The sequence below is a fragment of the Falco peregrinus genome, chromosome 19 (assembly GCF_023634155.1).
Source record: "Falco peregrinus isolate bFalPer1 chromosome 19, bFalPer1.pri, whole genome shotgun sequence".
NCBI classification, from domain to species: domain Eukaryota; kingdom Metazoa; phylum Chordata; class Aves; order Falconiformes; family Falconidae; genus Falco; species Falco peregrinus.
The window spans coordinates 1199793-1221117 of NC_073740.1; the positions used below are offsets into that span (position 1 = coordinate 1199793).

The following is a 21325-nucleotide window of genomic DNA, read 5'->3' on the forward strand; positions in this document are numbered from 1 at the left end:
CGATGGTTTTGGGGTTCACGGGGACGCTGGGGGGCGGCAGAGGAGCAGCGATGGGTGGCGGCGGCTGCAGGTCCGGGGGGGGGGCGGGGCAGGAGCTTGGGGTCCCCCCCCTGGTCCCCAGGGAGGGTGGGTGGGGGTAAGCCGAGACTGCGGGGTCCCAGCCCAGCCCTCACCCCCGGCTTCAGGCCCCCTCCGAGCATCTGGGGGGGCTGGATGCACCCGGGGGCTTGAGGTGGGAGGGGAACAGCCCCGGTGTGGCCGGTGGGCTGAGTCCGGAGGGGGCCCATGGACCCCCCCGTTGGGCAGAGTTGGGGGTCGTGGGGACCTTGCAGGGAAAACTGAGGCACGGGGCGGGCTGGCCAACCCAACGTCCCGGGACAGCTTGAGCCCCCCAAGGGTGGCAGCTCAGTGGGACCCCCAGGATGCAACCTCGTGCTGCACAGGGTGCCAACTGGAACCAGGGAGGGGGGCTGGAAGGGACCCCCCCCCCGCCAAAACATCACCGTGTCTGGGTTCCAGCACCATTGCTAAGCATAACCCCCTTCCCGGGGACACACACCCCACAACCCGGGTATGGGGCACCCATGGGTGCTGGCACAGCTGGGTCCCGGCTGGCAGGACCAGGCAGGCCCTGGCAGCACTGGGACAGGCTGGGGGGGGTCTGGGGGGGGTCTGGGCATGGTGCGGTGCTACTCCGGGTTTCAGTGTCACCCCACCCTGCTGGGACTGGGGACACTGAGGGGGACGACACATGACCTCGAGGGTCCCTGGCATCACCCCGTGGCTTTGTGGGCCCCCGACGGTCCTTGGGGGGGTGTGTGTCACCCACCACCTGCGGAAGAAGTCCCAGGACTGGGGAGGTGATGCCCTGAGTGGGGAAACTGAGGCAGGGATGCAGCTGGGGTACCCCCCAGGGGAGATGGGTCCCCGCTGGCAGGATTTAACCCTACAGAGCATGGCGGGGGTCCATCCCAGGGGGCTGGTGCACCCCAGGCTGGGGGGGGACATGGGGGCAGGCTGAGGCCTGACGCAGCTCGTCCCACGGGTGGGGCGGGGCCGTGACTCACCCCACCGACGTGCCCGTGCGCTGCCCACGTGTTTTTCAGGTACCCCCAGGCTGGGAAGGGGGGGGTCCCTGCTCCTTTTGGGGTGTCCCAGGGTCTGGGGGGAGTGGGTGGGGGGACCAAGACACCTGGGTTTCTCTTGGGCTGTGGGGGAAGCGGGGGTGATGGGGTTTGGGGGTCCTGAGCGCATGGGGGGGGGGGTTAGGGGCTTGTGGTGGGCGCTGGAGGGGACAAGGTGGGGGTCTCCTGGCGCCAGGACCCCGGTGGTGGAGGAGGGAGCTGAGCCCCCAGCTCAGGTGCTTTGTGCCCCCCCCAACTTTCCTGCTGGAATTGGGACCTGAACCCCCCTTTATGCCTCTGGAGGCCCCTCTGAGCCTTCCCCCACCCCAATCCCCCCCAGAACAGGCTTCTTCACCCGCCACCCCCCCCACCGTGCCCCCCCCCAGCTTTGGGGTCCCCTTTGCCAGCGATGTGATGCTGCAGGGGGGGTGGGAACAAACAGCACCCATGGAGGGGACCCCCAAAATCCAGGTGCTGAGGCGGCGTGCGCCCACCCTCGCCCGTGTGCAGGGGCGTCTCGGGGGTCCCTGCCCCACAGCGGGGGCTGCCCCCCCGCGCCGCCGGAGCCCAGGCGTGGCTCGGCCGGGGCGCAGCAGCAAGACCCAGCTTGCACCAGCGTTTCATGCCTGTAATTAGCGTCGGGGGCAGGATCCACCCAAAGCTTCGCTCCTCACATTTTCACACGCACACCCCTGCGCCCTGCCCGGGGTGCTGCCCTCCCCCCGGGAGCCCCCAACCCCCCCTGGCCCCCAGCCCCCCCCCCCCCCCCAAGCCCCCTCCTGCCCTTTTGGCCTCTTCCCCCCCGTGACTCCTCATGGGGGTGAAGTGTTCACCCCCTTCCTGGGGTGAAGCATCCCCAGACCCAGCATGTTTTGGGGAGGGTGTTGCTTTTTTATTTTTATTTTTTGGGAAAACAGCCCGGGATCAGGCATGGGGCATCCCCTGGGTGCTGGTCCGGGGAGGGGGCGGGAAACAGGGACGAGGTGGGATGGTGGGGAGGGATGGACTCGTTTTTAGGGGGTTGGGGTGGATGGTTCAGCTTCTGGGAGCATCTCTGCCCTTTAGAGGGTGCTCTGCTTTTGCTGTTGTCACCCCAAGGCATGGGATGGGTGGATGGATGGACGGGTGGACGGATGGATGGACAGATACAGGGACATCCCATGGGGTGCAGTGCCCTGGGTTCCTGCCTCCACCACCCCACAGATGCCTTCCCCCCCCCCCCAAGTTCATCCTCAGGGTGACCCCAGCAGCCAGTGGAGGGGGTAATGCTGCAGAAAAGCCACTTGCCCTCTGCACTGGGAGGCTGTTGGGCCCCAGATCCCCCTGGATCCTGATGGCTAAACCCCACCGGGGCCGGGCTCCTCCAGCGTGGGAAGAAAAGGGGAAATAGGTGTCCAGGGGGTCTTTATTCCCACGGGATGGGGCTGTACGGGAGGATGGATGCGCTGGCCTTGCTTGGGCTGCTGAGATGCCATGGGACCTCCCTCACCCCCCGGGTCAACCCTTCCCCTGCCTGGGAGAACCCCCACCCTGTCCCCCTCAGAGCAGGTCCTCATCTCCTGGTGAGGGGGGTGTGTGTCCCGTGGGGGGCTGCCCTGCTTCCCGCTTTGAGTCCAAGTGGATGCTCCTCCCGGCCATGTCCGAGATGATCCCTAATTTCATTTCATGGGAGACCTGGCTCTGTTTTTCCCACCGTGGAGCCTGGGAGGCAGGGCTGGGACTCGCGGTCCCCTGGGGTGGGGAAGGGTGCTCAGCCGGCATCCTGGCAGCATCCCGCGCCATGCAGGATGGCAGGGGACAGCAGGAGAGGTGGCACCCAATGGAGGTGCCAGTGGCATCACCATAAGAAGAAGAATTATTGCAGTTATTAGTATCCCTCACGGAGGGCTGCCATTCCCAGAAGAAGGGGTTGCCTGTGAGCTACGTGTTAGCAGCAGCATTTATTGCGAGGAGGCTCCGGAGCAAGCGCCCGGGGCGCTTCGCTCTCTGCAATCACAGCTCTGACAGGAGTGGGGTGCCGCCCGTCTTCTGCAACGCATGGCTTTGATCTTTCTCGGGACCCACCTTGTTATTTCTGCTTTTATGATTCCCAGCTCACGTCCCAGCCCTGCAATTTGCCAGGCCAGTAATTGCCTGGTGAGCAGCCGGGAGTCTCTCGCTCCTTTGCTGTGGGACTAAGCGGGGTTTTCTCAGTGGAGCGCAGTCCCGGGGCAGCTTTGGGGTGAAAGTGGGTGTATTTGGGCTCTGGTTTGGCTCCGCTTACCCCCCGTTGATGTTATGGGTGCTGCAGTTGGATGCTGCGTGTGTTTTGAGCCCGTTTTAGTGGTCCCCTCACCCACAGGGGTACCTGTGGGTACGGGTATCCCGAGTAACCAGCTCTGGGCTTGACACCCGGGCTCATCCAGAGCCTTTTTTGCCCCCCCAACAGGGACACCCACCTTCTTCCCACCCCTCTTTGCTGGGAGAGGAGCTGGCTTGTGGGTGCAGCCACTGATGCACCATCAAAGAGCTCTGTGGGCTCACTCGCCTGCCCCGGTTGAATTTCTCTCTTTCTTTCCTCTATTTTGCATGTGAGACCTGGCCTGTGGGGAGAACAAGCAGTGAGACCGGAGAACCCAGCATCACCCTCTGCTGAGGGGCTGCGCTTGCTGCTGTGGGCTTCGGAGCCCACCCATGGCTTTGGGGAGCTTCCCTGGCTCTGAAATACTCCCAGTATAAACTGGTGTTGCAGCCAAGGGAATGTGCTGCTCCCACTGTTGCCATCCCTATGATCCTAGTAAGAGATGCTGAGCATCCTCAGCTCCTGGTGGGATAAATCCCAGTTTTTGTCTGGGCATGGTGCCTGGTGCAGGAAGGGGTCTCATCCTGCCATCATTCATCTCCTCTGAGGTGCACAGAGCGCGCCTGCTTCTCCGTTGAGCCTCAAGACCCTCATGTCCCTGCACCAGTACCCGCCAGTAGATGAAGGGTGACCCATGGCAGATGAAGCCGCTGCCCTGGTGGGAACCCAGCCTGGGGGTCCCTGCCCTGCAGCTGCCGCCCCACCGCAGCGAGGACCTGCTGTAGATGCTCAGTTGTGCCCCGGTGAATGCGCCTGTGCCCAGCTCTCCTGCCATGGCCTTGCTGAGCCCCGAGGAAGTCTCAGAGCCTCGTTAAAGAAATGCAGCCGTCTGCATTAGTGGAGCTGCAGAACCTCTTGGGATCAGGTTTTGCCTCTGGGCAAGGGTTAGCATGCAAAGAAGCAGGTTATTTATATCCTTCCATGGGAAGAACCTATTTTCTCTTCCCAGCACCTCGTTCAAGCCTGGCCTGGTGAAGCTCTCGGGAACATGTGGGTCTGGGGTCTGCCCGCTGTTCTCGTGGAGAGGGGACCCAGTGGGGTGGGTGTGTGTGGGACTTGCTGCCGAGCCAGGGGACCAGCAGCTGCCGAGCTCCTGGACCTGCTCGGTGGCGTGTCCAGGTCCCCAGGAATGGAGCTTTAAGCCCGGCAGGAACCTGATGTTGAGGTTTTATCTGGATTTCTGAGCTACGAGCTGGTCTTTAGGAGGAGGACACACGTCTTCTGCATTTGGAAACATCTAATTTCTGTGGCGTGCTATGTCAGCTCTGCTACCGTCATGGCTCTTGCGAGGAGAGTGGAGCTGCTGGGATCTGCCGTCTCCTCCCAGTCGGCCGCGGGGGAGGCGGGAGAGGCGGCGCGGGCAATTGCAGTGGGGCTGGGCTGGTCCGTGGGCTCTGTCTCCGTTCCCCACCCCACAGCTTTGGGAGGAAGGTCACCTCCCCAGTGCTCTTCCCACCCAGGGGTGCTCATCCCGAGACTTTGCTATTGCTGCTGGGTCACTCTGTGCTGGCACTGGGTGGCTGCTGGTGGCCAACGTTGGGTCCTCAGGAAGCGCCGCTGCCACCGGTGCTTCACTCCAGGTGCGCCAACCAACCCAGCAAGTGCTGGAGCATCTGAGATGCTCAGCCCTGGGATGCAGGATGGATTTGGGAGGGAGGCCCAGTGTCCCGGCGTGGTGGGACAGGTTTTCCCACCCCACTGTGGTGGGACAGGACTGCGTGGGTGTAGCAGGGCGCTTTGCTGGCCCAACAGCCGGCTGCTTGGGCAAGCGCCTCGGCCGGCAGCGAGCCAGCAGCCGTGCCAGGAGTTGGTGGCGGAGCCACCCTGGGAACTCCCGGCAGCTACGCTCTCCGCCTGGGCTCAAACAGGTTCCTTCGGTTTCTCAGCCCATCTGCCAGTTGCGCAAGGCTGGGGAGATGCAGCCGCCGCCTCCTTTCCTGGCCAGAGCCGAGTTCAAGCCGCTTTCCTCCTCACCCCGACCAAGTCCCCACCGGCGGCTGGAAAACCGGCCATCCTGGAGCCTGGGGCGAGAGGGGGTTTCCAGTGGGACCAGGGCGTGCAGGATGCTCGTTGCCAAAGGGGAGCGTGAGCTTCCCTGTTCCCTGCAATGCAAATCCCCTCGGGCTGAAAATCCGGCAGTTCAATGAATGCCCGATGCGGCTGGGGAGGAAAAGTGCCCCCCCTCCTGCAGACGTGCACCCGAGCCCAGATTTTCATGTTTGCAGAATAAAAAAGCTGGGGGTGAATGGGTTCGGAGCTGAAACTGCTTCCCCAAACCTCTCCCACGAGCGTCTGCAGTCAAAGGGATGATTATAGAGTTGGATTTTATTGTCATGGCTTCAGCGGCAGCTTGTGGTTTGGGGGGAAGTTTTATGGCTTTTTTTTTTTTTTAACGGTGGGATAAATGGGGATCCTCTGTTGGAAGGCATCTTCAGACACCTCTGCTCATTAAAATATAAATTAAAAGCGGTTAAGCAATTAAGTTGTATTTGTTTTTTTAAAGTCTGCTGATGGGCCGGCGCAGGAGTGGCTTTGCCAAGTGCCACGTGCTGTGGAGGGGGCTGGTGGCTGGAGACCCTGCCAGGATGCTCAGGAAACATCCCGGCAGTGCCTGGAAGGCTTCCAGCCCAGGGCAGGGGGGGTGGGACCAGCGTGGGGCAGAGCTCCTCAGGCTGGTGGTGGCATCTCGACCCTGCTGAGGATGGGGGAAGGTGTGCGGCACAGAACCACTGAGGTCCTGTCCCCTCCTCCCTGCCCCTCCAGGCTCAATGCACCCGAGTGATCTACAATGACTTTAAAAACCTCCTCAAAAGTGTTTCTAAGGCATCTTTGTTGACATAAAGCTAATTTTAAAACCCTGCCAAGGACTAATGCTCTCTGGTTGTGAAACAGTTTTGGACAACCCGAGTCAAATCTGCTCTGCACAGGAGGTTGAACCAGGGTGCAGCTGAGGGTGCGATTAGGAAACCGCGTTTTTGTTGGAATTCAGTGAACCAACCACCTGCCACCGGGCTCAAAATGAGTGATTTAGCTAAGACAAGGGTCTCCCTCCAGGGTGTAATGTGTCAAGGAATTTGCGGTGCTTTGTCACTGCCCCGAGAGGCTCAGGAAGGCCCATGATGGGTTGACAGCTGCCGCTAAGGGAATTTGATTTGGGGCTGTGCTTCCAACACCAACAATCACTTTGTTTTTCTTAGCTCTCGAGGGAGTGTTTTGAGGCAGGTCATGGTGGTGGCAAAGAGGGGAGGGCATCTTTCCAAGCCCTAAAACAATGAATAGAATAAAAAAAAAAAAGAAATAAAAGAAAAAAAAGACACCTCCACTCCCCTGACACCCGGCCAACTCCCTGAGCACATAAAAAGGGGCACTCAGCCACGGCACTCACCTCCTCCCGTATCCCATCCTCCCCCTGCGCACCGCACTGCTCGGCTCCTCTCTCTTCACGGGTTGACTGCTGGGGACCGGTCACCATGTCTCGCCAGTCTTGTGGTCTTGGCAAGGGATTCAGCTCCAGCTCCGCTTGCTTCGGGGGGAGGAACAAGGTCTCGTTCAGCTCTGTGTCCCGCGGAGGATGCAGGGGACCTGGTAGCGCTGGTGGCTTCGGCAGCAGGAGCCTCTATGGCTTGGGAGGGAGTAGGAGTATCTCCCTGGGAGGGTTCGGTGGAGGCAGTGGTGTCTGCAGAGGGTTTGGGGCTGGTGGCCAAGGAGGCTTTGGCTACGGTGCTGGGGCAGGGTTTGGTGGCTGCTATGGTGGTGGGACTGGAGGTGGCTTTGGTGGAGTCTTTGGTGGTGGTTTTGGTGGCTTTGGTGGAGGATTTGATGGTGGCTTTGGAGGTCAAGGCTTTCCCCCTTGCCCCCCGGGTGGCATCAGGGAGGTGACCATCAACCAGAGCCTGCTGGCCCCACTCAACCTTGAAATTGACCCTGAGATCCAGAAGGTGCGAACGCAAGAGCGGGAGGAGATAAAGCAGCTCAACAACAAATTTGCGTCCTTCATTGACAAGGTGAGAGTGGCTTCAGGCCAGGGCTGGGGGGTGCAGGTCTGAGCTCACCACAGCTCACGCTGGGAGATCCCCACCCAGCAACACCCAGGGAGCCCAGACCACCCCAAAGAACCCCCGAAGACAGAGCGTGGTGACTGGAGAAATGCCTTTCCCAGGGTTATGGAGAAACCCAGGAGCAGGATCCTTGGTTCTTAAGACCACGATGCTGATGCTAAGCTGTAGGACCGCGCACTACGTGCGGGGCATCCTCAGGGTGGTCTCTGCTGGTGGGCTCTGTCCCTCCATGAACTTTAAGGACTTTGACTGTTTTGGCTCATTTTTAAAGAAAAGATGCCCAAGCTGTGAAGTTCACCATGTTTCTCTTGTTTAGAGGTTGTGAGATTGGAGAGGGAAGGGGACCCACCTTTGCCCACCCATCCTAAAGCTGTGGCCCCACCTGCCCAGTGGGACCCTGAAGTTATTGCTCACTGGAGATGAGAACAGGCAGGAAGGTTAAACTCATTAAATGGGAAAAAAATATGGAAAATGTCAATTAAAAAAAAAAGAAAATATGCTTTTGGGAACAGTCTGACTCTTTTTCTACTCATCCCTGCGATCATTTAGGTCCGGTTCCTAGAGCAGCAGAACCGAATCCTGGAGACCAAGTGGAAGCTCCTGCAGGAGCAGCGTGGCCCGGGGGCGGGGGGCAGGAACCTCGACGCTGTGTTTGAAACCTACATCAGTGGGCTGAGGAAGCAGCTCGACTCCCTCTCCAGCGAGAAGCAGCAGCTGCAGTCAGAGCTGAAGAGCTTCCAGGACATGGTGGAAGACTTCAAGACCAAGTATGTTGCTCCGGGTGTAGTCATGGTTGGGCTGTCTGGTGGTGAAAAGATAGAGATAAAACTTTGAACAGTCATAATACTGAAAGAATCATGAGAACTGGCAATATTTCACTGGTTTCAATGATTAGAAAATGTAAAAGATTTTGGGGGAGTTTTCATCAACTGGGTTTTGTGATTTTTCAAGGTATTTCTCCGTATGCACTGTTGCCTCAGCTATCCTTCTCTCTAAAGCAGGATCCTCTACTGTCTGTCTTTCTCACTTAAAAATCCATGGCATTATGATTTAATGAACTAATTATATTAGTTGCTAAATCCTACTGTAATTTCCTCATGGATTTCCTCACGGATTCCTTCCCATAATATCCTTCGTGATTTGAAGCTCAGAGCTTTCTTTGGAAGGATGATGTGAAGTGGGGGAAAAAAAAAAAAAAAGTCCTTTCCTGCTCCTATTTATTGATTTGTTCAGTTGGAAAAGGACGAACAAAGCCTGGAGAAATGCTTCCACTGAAGGAGTTACCAAAAAATGGTGGGAAAGCAAGTTTGGGACTTATCAGGAGGATCCCTTCCTCTACTGAGGCTGCAGGTTGAAGTTTGACTTTGTGTTGGAGATCACCACCACCACAGCCTTCTGCAGCAGCTCCTGCCTCAGTGAGCAGCCGGGGATGGCCCGTGTTGAGGACCTGAAGGTCCTTGGGTCTTGTAGAAGGGGTTGGAGTGGTCACAGCCACCAGGACTCAGTTTAGGCAGGGACAGGATTCTCCTTTGCCAGGCAACGGAGGTGGCATGAGCCAGGGCTCGTTCGGAGAGGCAAAGGGCTGTTGCTTGTCCATAAATCTCGCCCATGGCAGGTCTGTTTCTGCTGCATTCGTTAGTCTGAGGCCAACACCACCTCGTTGCCAGCAGCAGCCAGAGCCAAAACAAGTGGAGATTCAATCTCCCTCGTTATAATCAACAGGTACGAAGAGGAAATAAACAAGAGGACAGCTGCGGAGAACGACTTTGTGCTCCTGAAAAAGGTAAAGTCCTTGGTTGGGTTTTTTTTTGTAACACCAAGACACATCCTGGTTCAGAGGAGCTCTTGCTTCCATCAGCACCGGTTCGTTAGCACCAGACATCAACCAGGACCCTGAGATGTATGTGCCGTGGGGAGAAGGGGCACCAAAGGGCTCAGGGTGAAATGGAATGGTGTGCGTCGGGTTTTCACTTCCCATTTCTGCCGCAGGATGTGGATACAGCCTACCTGACCAAGGTGGACCTCCAGGCAAAATTAGATTCTCTGGCAGATGAGATTAACTTCTTGAAGTATCTTTATGACGTGGTAAGTGGTCCAGCTGCTTGCTGTGGGGGGATGCTGGGATGGAGAAGGGTTGTGATGCTGTGAGGAAATTATGGCAGGGCTAAAGCCAGGTCTGGTCGGAACTGCAGGAGCTGTCTGAGATGCAGAAGACTGTTTCCGACACCTCCGTGGTTCTCTCCATGGACAATAACCGAAACCTGGACCTGGACAGCATCATCGCAGAGGTCAAAGCCCAGTACGAGGAGATTGCCAACCGGAGCCGACTGGAGGCTGAGTCCTGGTACCGCTGCAAGGTGAGCGTGCCACACGGTGCTCATGAACACCGACATCTGAGCGGGTGGAAGAGCTACTGGTGGTAGCTCAGACTGTGCTGAGACCTGGGATATCACTGCTGCTGATCTAGCTGGGCTGGAGCTACTGTGCACATGTTCCCCTCGGCTTGTGTGGGGTGGCATGGAGAGCTGTTCTGAGGAGCCACTCGTAGTGGACCTAACATGCTCCCTTCCCTTCCGCCTACCAGTATGAAGAGCTGCAGGCTACTGCGGGCAAGCATGGGGACAGCCTTAAGGACACAAAGATTGAGATCTCTGAGCTCAACCGCATGATCCAGAGGATACGGGCTGAGATCGAGAGTGTGAAGAAACAGGTGGGGGTTGCATGTTTTGTGAGCTCTTGGTAACCCCCTTCAGAGCCTCCCTGAAAGCAAACAGACTGGCAAGAGTCACGGTGGGCGGGAGGGACCCTGTGCTGGTGAACGGCTGAGCCCAAGTGACCTGGGACCACGGCTCCATCTCCGAACGGCTGCCCCTGCCTCACTCATCGTATCTGTGTCTTGCCCTCCAGTGTGAGACTCTGCAGACCTCTATCGCCGATGCTGAGCAGCGCGGGGAGGTGGCCCTCAAGGATGCCAGGGACAAACTGACTGAGCTGGAGACAGCCCTGCAGAAGGCGAAGCAGGACATGGCCCGGCAGCTGCGCGAGTACCAGGAGCTGATGAACGTCAAGCTGGCCCTGGACGTCGAGATCGCGACCTACAGGAAGCTGCTGGAGGGCGAGGAGAGCAGGTGGGTGGGGATGCAGCAAGAGATTCCTTGCATCCCGCTAAACCAACGGGAAGAACGTGGCCCATCATACCTCCTCTGTTAAAGTACGCATGGTGCTGCCGTTAGCCATGGGCTGCTGTCCTATAGCTGCTGCTATTTATGCCCATGGTCTGATGGACCAAACCTGGCTTCATGGAGCTGGATGAGTCCAGATGCTCTGGCTGGAGCTGACGCTGTGTCTCTTCTCCTTGCAGGATGTCTGGAGAGTGCCAGAGCACCGTGAGCATCTGTAAGTAGCGTTCCTGCAGGAGCATGGCGGGCTGGGATGGGTGATCCAAAACTTCATGGTGACATCAGAGGTGACCTTGTGCTGCCTTCTGTTCCTCTCTGCAGGTGTGGTGGGAGGTGGCAGCAGCTCCGTGGGAGGTGGATACGGCAGTGGACTGTGCCTGGGAGGAGGAGGAATCGGAGTCGGTGCTGGAAGTGGGAGAGGCAGTTGTAACAGTGCTGGGTTCTGCTACAGCCTGGGAGGTGGTGGACTGGGCTCCGGGGTAGGATTTGGTGTGGGGGGAGGATTCAGCTCCGGAGGGGCAGGAGGGTCTAACTCAGTGGTGGTGGGGTCTGGCACCACCCTGAAGAAGACTACCAGCTCTACATCTGCCAGCCGGAGGGTCTAGGAGAGCAAGCTATTTCCCCCAACCCCACACCCAAAGGAGAAAGAAAGCAAATTTCATGATTGCCATCCCCCTGTCGCCCTGTCCCCACTTCACTGCCAACGTGATGGCCACCCATTTCATTTTAAACCACCGCCATCCTTCAGGAACTGCGTGGACAAGCAAACCAGGGCTCTGCTCACCAGCCACTGACTGAGGTTCTCAACAGTGCTTGAGGACCACTCGCTCCCCAGAGACACTGCGAGGCTGCTGGTTAGCAGGGTGCTGAGGTGGGAGCAGGACCAGCCCCATTGCTGGGGGCCCCCGGACGCAGCTGGGATAAGGCTGTAAAGCAACACGGTCCATGTGAGTGGCGTCCTACCTATGGGCAGAGGGGACTGGTCCGTGTGCTGCTCAGGGAACTGGCATCCCGTGGAGTCCACGGAAAGGCTCGACTTCTCTCAAGATCTTGTGCTGGAACCAGACGTGGTGCAATTTTAATCGGTCCTGCTCATCAGCCAGGGCTCGAACTCCAAAACAAGAATTTCCTAATGGTGACTAGTCCCAGCTGAAGACGTTTCTCACCCCGCTGCAGTTTGAGTTTTTTTTTTTTTTCTAAGCAAGATACCAGTAGTTTCACCTGCCTTCTTTAGAAACTGCTGTGAAATGTTTAGTTTTGTTCAGGTTTTACCTTTTCATTGTGATCATGGGAACAATTGTGCTTGTTTGCTTAAGCCTTTCTCCCTTGGCATGTGGTGTACCCCAATAAACACTACAGGCAGTAAGCTGGTGTGGTTTTTTTTCCTTTGACCAAAGAGTTTCGTGTTGCAACAAGACCTCTCTTTTGCTGAGATCTGAAAGTGTGACCTGACTTTCCTTGCCCTTTGAAGCAGCCAAGGCGAACGTGTAGCCCGCTCTCCCATCTTTCGCACCCCTCTCCAAACACACGGATGGTTTGGCAGGAGGTGAAGGAGGTCCTGCAGGGGTGAGGTGGTTGGGGTGGCAAAATCGCTGGTCCAGGCTCGGTGTGACAGTCCGATCCAGCTCAGTCTGTGAAACACTCATGTTTTCTTGAATGACATCGCTGGGAACGAGCCTGTTCCTGGCAGTGTGGCAGGAGAGAAAGAGGTGGCTGGGTTGAACCTGGGTGTTCTTCTCTGTCCTTCTGCTGGGTCTCCTGGGGTAACAGGGGCAATTAGCCACGTTAGAGCAGAGCAGACTGGTGGACTCGGGGGACCGTTCCCTTCTCCTTTCTATTCCTAAGCCATTTCTCTGATCGTGCTGGCCAGCCCAGGATATTCCCTAGCTAGCCTGCTTCTGACTGACCCCTGCCTCCAGCACACTGCTGGCTTCCCTGTCCTCCAAGGTGGTCCCGACACTGTGGTGCCCACAGCTGGTGCTGTCATGGCTAAGACATTGCACAGCCCTAAGTGGTGCTGGAGCATCCTCTAAGGAATGGTGTGGAAAAGGGAGGGGTGATCATCACCCCTCTGAGCTAAATCAGAGCTAATGCCTCAGCATCCCTGATGCTGGAGCCAGCCCTGCAGCTTTCACTGTGTCTGGACTGGCCAGGGATCCATGGGCTGCTTTTAAGGCATCTCCAAAAGGCACCTGAGACCATGGGAAGAGTAAGATCCCAACCCCCTGTCAAGCTCTGCCTCTCCACAAAAGCAGAATATTTTTGATGACCTGTAAATTTAGAGCCAAAAACTCCTGGCGTGGTTTGACCTCTTGCTCAGGAGACCTTGAGTCACATCCCTGGTCAACCGCAGACTCGCTCTGCGATCCAGATGACTCATTTCATTTATCCCATGCTCTCTTCCCAGTTGTAAATGCTCGAGACATAAATGTACCGGTGACTGCGGAATGTCACAATGCTGCCAGCAAAGGCATGTAACTACTTGGATGGGGAGATGGTTTGGGCAACAGTTAAATATTCTAGTGAGTCGTAAAGGGACCTGAGATGGCGTTGAATGAAAAGACATCTGCTTCCCTCAGAGTCACCCCGATTTAGCTGCCTCTGTGTAAACTTGCCTCCAGCAAATGACTCTTGCCATCAGGGCAGCATGATGGAGAGACAAAAGGTTTCTAGATGAGTGCTAAGGCTGTTGTTAAAACAAACAGACACCAAAAAGCCCTCGCCTTTTGTCCCTAGGATTGCTGCAGCAAGGAGGGGAAAATTCTGCTGGGCTGGACCAAGACGTGACACAACTTCTGCCTCTTATTGGAGGAGTAAAAACATTTTGCATGGTCAGAAATAAGTTTGGTTTGATTTTGTCACGATTTCCCCCCATTTTCAAAGTGCACAGTGAAGACACTTAGATGTCAAGCATTTTATGGGAGGTGTGGGAATTAAATGCTTTGCTTTGCTTTTTTCCCCCCAGAATTCTCCCTTTCTGTGGCTGAAGACTTTTCCTAAGGCCAGTGCATGTGGCTGACGGTGCTGCTGCTGAAATGAGCCAAGGCTTCTATTCCTACATTCCTGCCTGTTTATTTTCATGGATTCCTTGGATCGTTTGGGTTGGAAGGGACTTTAGAGGTTGTTTTCCTTCACTAGGGCTCCGGGTATAATGATGTTGTTTGAGATCCCCGTGGTCTAAAGCTGCCTCTTGCGTTTGAACCGGCTGACGATGTTGATACCCAAATCCCAGTTCGATTTCCCAAACTTGGCTGGCGATGTGGCCGTGACTCAACGTTATCTAAACACGGGCGCCGGGGACTCGGAGCCTTGTGCTGACTTAACGCATCTCCTCCCAGCACGGCTGGGAATGGGAAAACGTTCCGATCATGCTGTCCCGCCCACAGAAAAATTAAAAAACACCCCTCCCCCCCCCCCCCCCCCCCCCCCCCCCCGAAAAATGTAACCGCATGTGTGGCAATGTGAGGGAAGGCATCGTTAGATGCGTGTGCATCTGTGTGATTGTATCTATAGCAGCCGTAAGCCCATGGCACGCTGCTGAACCTGGCGGCGTGGCAGGCAGCGGTGGGATGTGCTTGGCTGATGAACCAGGAGCAGAGCCTGTTCTCAGCCCGGTCCACGGAGGCGGCACTGCCAGGTCTTGCTGGCGCTTTGCCTCTCCTCGAGACGGACGGGGCTGCTGAGCGCCGGCTCTGCCTCGGCCCCAAGAGGGATCAGGGGTTTGTCAAGGCTGTTGGCTCACGGCTGCTGTGGTGTTTGAGGTTGCGCTGCAGAACCTCCCAAGCTGGGCAGGTGTTTAGGAGACAAAGTCTGGCTGAAGACCAGCAAGCCATACAGGACCTCCTCAACCCGCATATTTATTGTCTATTTATTTATTTGTCTATAAACTGTGCTGCACAACCACCACAACCCCCGTCCTCCCCACCCTTTTGGTCTCAAAGTGACTTGTTTTTATTCTATACCTTTTTTAGCCCTATCTATCCCTTGATCCTCTGCCCCACATGCTCAGGAATCCAGGCGGGTGCTGGGAAGGGAGGTGGGATGAGCAGGCTGTGCCGGGACAGTCGTGTTTTTCAGTGGAAATGCCAGTTTGGCTGCATGTCGTGACCTGGTCCAGGTCCTTAGGGACTTTTTGGAAATAGGTGTCTGTGCGATATTTTTAGAGGTATTTAAACATCTAAAGACACCAAGAGTTGCTAGTGTGGATTTTCAAGAAGCACTTAATTGCCTGTGTCCTGTGGGAACTTCTGAGAACCTTGCTAGAAAGCCACCAGCACAGCTGGCTGCCTCAGTAGTCATAAAGATTTTAGAACTTCAAAATATCTCAGGTGGCTCAAAAAAGCTGAAAACTAATAAAAAAAAAGGACTTTCTAAAAAAAAAAAAAAAGACTCAGTAATTTGATAAGCAGGCTTCTGCAAGACAAAAGGATGAATGTATGATGGGTCATAGTCTTATATTGCAAGTCTCATGCATCAGCTAATCCCTTCGCAGCGTGGCATCAAACCGGAGTGTTCCCACCAGCTTCTGCCTTCCCAGAGCCTGGTGCCCACTTCCAAAGGAGCTTGGACAGGGATCCACCTGCCCTCCCGAAGGAGGGCTCAGCACCGCTCACAAGTGTCTGTGTCTGCCAAAAAAAATATTTGCGTATAAATAGTGAACTAAGGCAGGCAGCTGAAAAACATGCATTTCCTCAAGTGAAAGTTATTGTGCCCTCTGTTCTCCTCATTTCTATGTGTCTCTACAAACGAGCTGAGCTCTCCAGCATCCTCTGCCTGGCTAATTGCCTTTGAGTAGTTACAGGATTTATGATGTGGGCAGTGTGATTTTGCATGCCTCCTGCTCTCTGCCTGTTCTCAGAGCCCTCCGTCCGCCTGGCCACACTTCCCACCGGAGCAGCCGGGTTGCCGATGCCTTCTCTGGCTCTTCTCATGGTCCTGAAGCCGTCAGAACATCCTGAAGGGATTTCCCGTCTATGATATTTGTGGCATTTCTTCACCCGTGCTGAGACTATAGGCACGAAGAGCCCAGGAGTCACTTGCAGCGAGAGTTTGGTCCAACAATGAATGAATTTCCAGGGCCAACCATTGCTCTGGTGCCTCCTTTCTGGTAAGCTTTTATTTATCGAAAAGCCGGAGAGCCTCATCAAAATGCAATTTGCTGAGCACTGGCTCTGGATTGAGAAACTACTTCTCAAAGCCAAAGGCGATTTTCCATGTAAAAAGAAGACTAAGGGTGTAACATAGGTGTGTTTTGGGAATTGTGAAAGCCATGCTACAATTTGGCATGAACGGCAGCGCTTGCCTGCCATGGGGCTTTGGAGTGAAAGATCAAAATAAAGATAAACATAAGCAGGGAAACAACCACAATGGATGAAAGGTGGAAAAAAATAAAAGACTATAGTGTGTCCTAGGGAGAGTGTTACTATACCACAACCGCCTAAGACTTCTTAGTCACCCAGTGCTACCATTTGGTGGACACAGTTGAATCTTTTTTAATTTTCTCCTGCATTCTAGGGTGTGTTTCTGGGTAGGGTCAATGTTTGGCAAATTGAAGATGAAAATCTGTAAACCACACCACGCTGATGAAGACAGTAACTGTCTCCTCCTTCACGCCCATGCAAACCCAGCCCACCTCCAGAAACAGATAAAAGAGAGTCTCTGCTGCCCTCCCGCCAGAGGGACTGACTTCCCTTCTCTTTGCACGCACCTCCTTGCAGCACAACTCCACCAGCCTTTCTCATCTTCTCAATTTGTGACTCAGCTTGGAAGAATCAGCCATGTCTCGGCAGTCTGTCTGCAGGAGCTTTGGAGGCGGGAGCAGAAGGGGCTACAGCTCTTGCTCTGCCATCGGTGGTGGCTTCGGAGGTGGTGGCGGCAGGAGCAGGAGCAGCTACAGCTCGTTCTCTATGTCCAGGGGATTTGGAGGTGGTGGACGCTGTGGAGGGTTTAGCAGCAAGAGCCTCCATAGCATAGGTGGCAGCGGAAGGATTTCCATGGGTGGATGCTATGGTGGTGGATATGGAGGCAGGATGGGTGGCTTCGGTGGAGGCTACGGAGGAGGACTAGGAAGCTTTGGTGGAGGAATGGGTGGAGGAGGAATGGGTGGCTTTGGAGGAATGGGTGGTGGTGGAATGGGCGGCTTTGCTGGAGGAATGGGTGGTTATGGTGGAGGAATGGGTGGTGGAGGAATGGGTGGTGGAGGAATGGGTGGCTTTGGTGGCCCAGGCTTTGGCATGCCAGGCTTTGGTGGCCCCGGTAGAGGTGGCCCTGGAATCCAGCCAGTGCAGGTTGACTCAACCCTCCTACAGCCGGTCCATGTTGAGATTGATCCCCAGATCCAGCAAGTCAAAAACCAGGAGAAGGAACAGATCAAGACTCTTAACAATCAATTTGCCTCTTTCATTGATAAGGTGAGAGGGTGGGATTGTGTCTAATTAAGGGTCAAAACTGGGAAGAACTTTCAAGTTCTGCAGAAATGTCCTTTTTCAGCTGAATTCCAGCGGGCTGAGACGCTTCAGCCGAGTCTCTTTATTAAGAGCTGCTAGGGAAGAGATGAGAATCTCTTCCATATGAGATCAAAGCTGTGTCTTCAGGGCTTTAATCCAGCCAGTTGCACCAGGCTCAACTCATCGGTGATTCTCGCAAGGAGGCTCAGTGCCTCCAAACATCAGGAGGCAGGTTTCAGGCAGGTTTCAGGCACAAATTTCCCCTCCTGAACCATTCTCTTTCCAAATACCCTTCCATTTAAGAATTCAGTAATATAATCATTTCTTCTCCTTTTCAAATATCCGGGCTTTTACGTCTAGACTAGAGATCTAAGATTTCTACACTACCTGCGATGGGAATGTACTCGGAGCCGGTGCTACGCTGAAAAGCTCCTTTGACTTGAATATGGCTTAGAAATTTGCATCTTTTCCCAATCTTGAGTTTCAGGCAACAACAGAAATTTAAAAAAATAAAAGTAAACCAGGTGTCTTGTGATTGTACAAAGGAGAATCTTTTTTACGTGATGAAAGAGCAGCTCTGGCTTCTGCTGCTGTTCCCGGTATGATGGTCAATACTCCATGTGTTGGCTTTCAGGTCCGCTTCCTGGAGCAGCAGAACAAGGTCCTCTCCACCAAGTGGGAGCTCCTCCAGCAGCAAGGGCCTTCGGGGCCAAGGAAGAACCTGGATGTCATCTTTGAAAACTACATCCAGAACTTAAGGAGGCAGCTGGACTCAATCTTGGCGCAGAGGGGCCAGCTGGAGTCAGAGCTGCAGAACATGCAGCAATACGTCGAGGATTACAAAAACAAGTAAGTGTGGTGACAGACTAAACCAGGAAGCCAGTCCAGCAGCTCGGTAGTCATTCTTCTTCACATGCATGCTCTTTATGGCAATTGTGGACATAGTTTTTTCAGTCTAAATATTTTGAGTTCTTTTTTTTTCCTGTTTGTTTGTTTAGCGTGGCCTTAGGCAGGAAAATTCAGGAAGCTCAGCTTGTATTTTCACTCTCCATAGGTATGAGGAAGAGATCAACAGGCGCACAACTGCTGAGAACGAGTTTGTGGTGCTTAAGAAGGTGAGTCACAGGCACTATAAAGTGATCGCTTGAATATGGGGCTTTATCTGCTCTTGCAGGGGATCCCTCTTGGATGGGAAATTGTAGACGTTGTAGGATCTGTGGGCTGAAGTTTCAAGTCCCTTGTTTTTGATTTGAATAATTGAGTAACACCATCACAGCTGTTACCCTCAGCACCGATTGTAATTTCCATGATCCTGAAGGATTTACAAATGAAATGATTTTCTGTCCTCTTTCCTTTAGGATGTGGACTCTGCCTACATGACTAAAGTAGAGTTGGAAGCGAAGGTGGGAGCTCTGACTGATGAAATCAACTTCCTGAGGGCCATCTATGAGGAGGTACGAGCTCTCCCTTCCCCTGGAGCTGTATCGAGGCATGTGTTGGCCAAAGACACTGAGGCTGGACTGGGTACCCCCATAGATCTGGGCTTGAGGGTCACTTGGGCTGCACTGTCTTGGTTGTAGGAACTCTCTCAGATGCAGACAATCAGCCGGGACCTGTCTGTGGTGGTGTCCATGGACAACAACCGCCATCTGGACCTGGACAGCATCATCGAGGAGGTCCGGCGTCAGTATGAGCAGATTGCTCAGAGCAGCAGAGCTGAAGCTGAGGCTTGGTACCAGAGCCAGGTGAGTTGGGAAGCCATCAAGGCACCCTGCGTGATGGCTAGTGTTCACCTATAATTTATGACAATGTGAGACATCTCTTCAAGCTAAAGGTGCTGGAGCTTGTGCAAGGAAGTCCCCAGAGGAATTGCGTTGCTTTTGAGGGATCTGACTCACTGTTTTCAAGGCGTCTAGAACATCACTTCAGTGCACAGTACAAGCTTCTCAATAAAGGTGGCCAAAAAGGGACCTTAACCAGAGAACGCCTGCTCAAAGCAGCTTTTCAGAAGCCAGGGGTTACTTTTTAGTCTCACTAAGACATATTTCAAAGATCAAAACCAATAATTGAGTCTCAAAACCATCTTTTACATTGAGCTGGGCATCCATGACCAACGTGCCAGCTCCTTGTAGCAGCACATAAGCTATGAAACTGTTGACAAATCTCATCTAGGCATCAGGAACGTTTCATTGAAGGTTTGCTTTGTTCTCGGTGCCATCAGTATGAACAGCTGCAGAGCACCGCTGGACGGCATGGGGACAGCCTCCGCAACACCAAGATAGAGATCCAGGAGCTGACCAGGAATATCCAGAGGCTGCGGGCTGAGATTGAGAGCGTGAAGAAGCAGGTAGGGGTTGGCAAGCATCTAGGGGGATGCTGGCATTGGGTTGAGTGACAGATGACCGTGTGTGGGGCAGGAATGGTTTCTTCAGCCACCCCCCCATTAGCTTCATGGAGATGTTTCCTCTTTTCCCCATGACTTCACTCCACTTGGGGTTTGAGGGCTGATCAAAGTGACAAAATGAGACCTGAGGAAGGAAGTGCCCTTTTTTCTTCCACAGAACCAGCAGCTGCAGGCAGCTATTGCTGAGGCAGAGGAGCGGGGTGAGATGGCCCTGAAGGATGCCAGGATAAAACTGGAGGAGCTGGAAAGTGCCCTGCAGAAAGACAAGGAGGAGCTGGCTCGCTTGCTGAAGGAGTACCAGGAGCTGCTGAACATCAAGATTGCGCTGGACGTTGAGATTGCCATGTACAGGAAGCTGCTGGAGGGGGAGGAGAACAGGTAAACACTTGACTTTGGGTTTGAGAGGGATGTTATGATCAATGCTGGATGCCTTCAGTTTTAATGATAGCAGTGTAATTGCAAACCGGCTATTTGGTTAAAATGGGTGGATATGGCAATTGGCACTCTGGGTGACATTGTGGATGGCCAGGACTGATAATTGGCATAACCTGTACACTACAGGTGGTGTAGCTGCCATTTAATTACTGCTAGGTGTGATTTTTTTAATGAACTCAAATATGGAAGAATGTTAATCTAAAGAGAAATTGCCAATGCCTTCCCTCCTTAAATATTTTAATGATAATTAAGTTGCTCATAAGGATGAAACAGGAAAAGAGTTTGATGATGAAAATACAGTTTGCAGTTTTTACAATGTCTCTTTTGCTGGGTGATTAAAATCTACCAATTTCCCTCTGCAGGCTGTGCAACGATGGCATGTCCAACGTCAATGTCTGTAAGTATCGGCATTTCTCTCCTTGGGCAGAAACCATGTGTTTCTGGAGATGCGGGATGCCGGTGCACTCCGGGTATGTAACCTGTGCTTCTCCTCCAGCTGTGGTAGGCAGGACCACCATCTCTGGTGGCAGAGGAGGCATGGGAGGAGGCTTTGGCGGCGGCAGCGGCATGGGAGGAGGCTTCGGCGGCGGCAGCGGCATGGGAGGAGGATTTGGCGGCGGCAGCGGCATGAGCGGAGGAATGGGAGGCAGCTTTGGAGGAGGAAGCATGGGCGGCAGCTGTGGCATGGGAGGAGGAATGCACAGCGGTGGCTTCTCTTCTGGGAGTGGAAGGATGTGCGGCTCCGGAGGTGGCAACTTCAGCTCCGGTGGGGGATCGTCCTCCATACGGAGATGTGTCACGACCACCTCCGTCAAATCATCAGGCGTGAGGTTCTGAGCCCCAAAGCCACCTCGCAAAAGGAAAGAAGCATCTCCTACCTTCTCCCGGCAGCAGCCCAGCCTCCGTACATCCAGCTCCGGTGTCCTGCAATGAAACGAACTGTCTCCCTCATGGCCCACCACGCACCAGCTCGGTCCCATCCCGGGAGTCGCGTGGCGATGCCATGCCTCGTCAGCAGCCCTGGCGCGCTGCTCGTTAGTCCCCAGCCCAGTGATGAAATAACCATCTTCGCAGCAAAGGAAAGCCTCGCCTGCGGGCACCCAGCACGGAGCGCTGAGTTACGGGAGGGGAACGCTCTGCTTTTCTGGCTGTGTTGTACATTTCTGGCCGCCTCGTGGCAATTGTGTATAAAACTCCTCTTTCTTCCACTGTCCTCACGTTCCTTCCTCGATGGCCATGGCCCTGGGGTGCTTCTGCATGCGGTACATCCTGCTGCTTCCATTCACCAGCCTTTGGGGCCCGGGTAGGTGCGGAGCAAGCGGGACCGGTGCCCTGGCA

At 54.7% G+C, this 21325-nt stretch overlaps 2 protein-coding genes across 2 annotated transcripts; both read left to right on the top strand.

Moving 5' to 3' along the window:
- Positions 1 to 6870: 6870 nt before the first annotated feature.
- Positions 6871 to 11867, top strand: LOC101918268 (keratin, type II cytoskeletal 4). Its single transcript, XM_005233136.3, has 9 exons — positions 6871 to 7469; positions 8073 to 8290; positions 9246 to 9306; positions 9513 to 9608; positions 9716 to 9880; positions 10108 to 10233; positions 10431 to 10651; positions 10885 to 10919; positions 11024 to 11867. The coding sequence occupies exons 1-9, from the start codon at positions 6936 to 6938 to the stop codon at positions 11305 to 11307; spliced, it is 1740 nt and encodes a 579-aa protein (XP_005233193.2). The 5' UTR covers positions 6871 to 6935; the 3' UTR covers positions 11308 to 11867.
- A 4612-nt stretch (positions 11868 to 16479) lies between these two features.
- On the top strand, positions 16480 to 20824 carry LOC101912613 (keratin, type II cytoskeletal 3-like). The gene is made up of 9 exons (XM_005233102.2): positions 16480 to 17112; positions 17783 to 17997; positions 18203 to 18263; positions 18507 to 18602; positions 18729 to 18893; positions 19370 to 19495; positions 19710 to 19930; positions 20350 to 20384; positions 20484 to 20824. The coding sequence occupies exons 1-9, from the start codon at positions 16480 to 16482 to the stop codon at positions 20822 to 20824; spliced, it is 1893 nt and encodes a 630-aa protein (XP_005233159.2).
- The last annotated feature ends 501 nt before the right edge of the window (positions 20825 to 21325 follow it).

Excerpts from the sequence above, each read along its gene's own strand:
- LOC101918268 (XM_005233136.3), top strand. The coding sequence starts at position 6,936 with ATGTCTCGCCAGTCTTGTGGTCTTGGCAAGGGATTCAGCTCCAGCTCC. Across the intron at positions 9,307-9,512 it reads ACTTTGTGCTCCTGAAAAAG|GATGTGGATACAGCCTACCT; the intron begins GTAAAGTCCTTG and ends TTTCTGCCGCAG. Across the intron at positions 9,609-9,715 it reads TGAAGTATCTTTATGACGTG|GAGCTGTCTGAGATGCAGAA; the intron begins GTAAGTGGTCCA and ends TCGGAACTGCAG.
- LOC101912613 (XM_005233102.2), top strand. The coding sequence starts at position 16,480 with ATGTCTCGGCAGTCTGTCTGCAGGAGCTTTGGAGGCGGGAGCAGAAGG. Across the intron at positions 19,496-19,709 it reads TTGAGAGCGTGAAGAAGCAG|AACCAGCAGCTGCAGGCAGC; the intron begins GTAGGGGTTGGC and ends TTTCTTCCACAG. Across the intron at positions 20,385-20,483 it reads CATGTCCAACGTCAATGTCT|CTGTGGTAGGCAGGACCACC; the intron begins GTAAGTATCGGC and ends CTTCTCCTCCAG.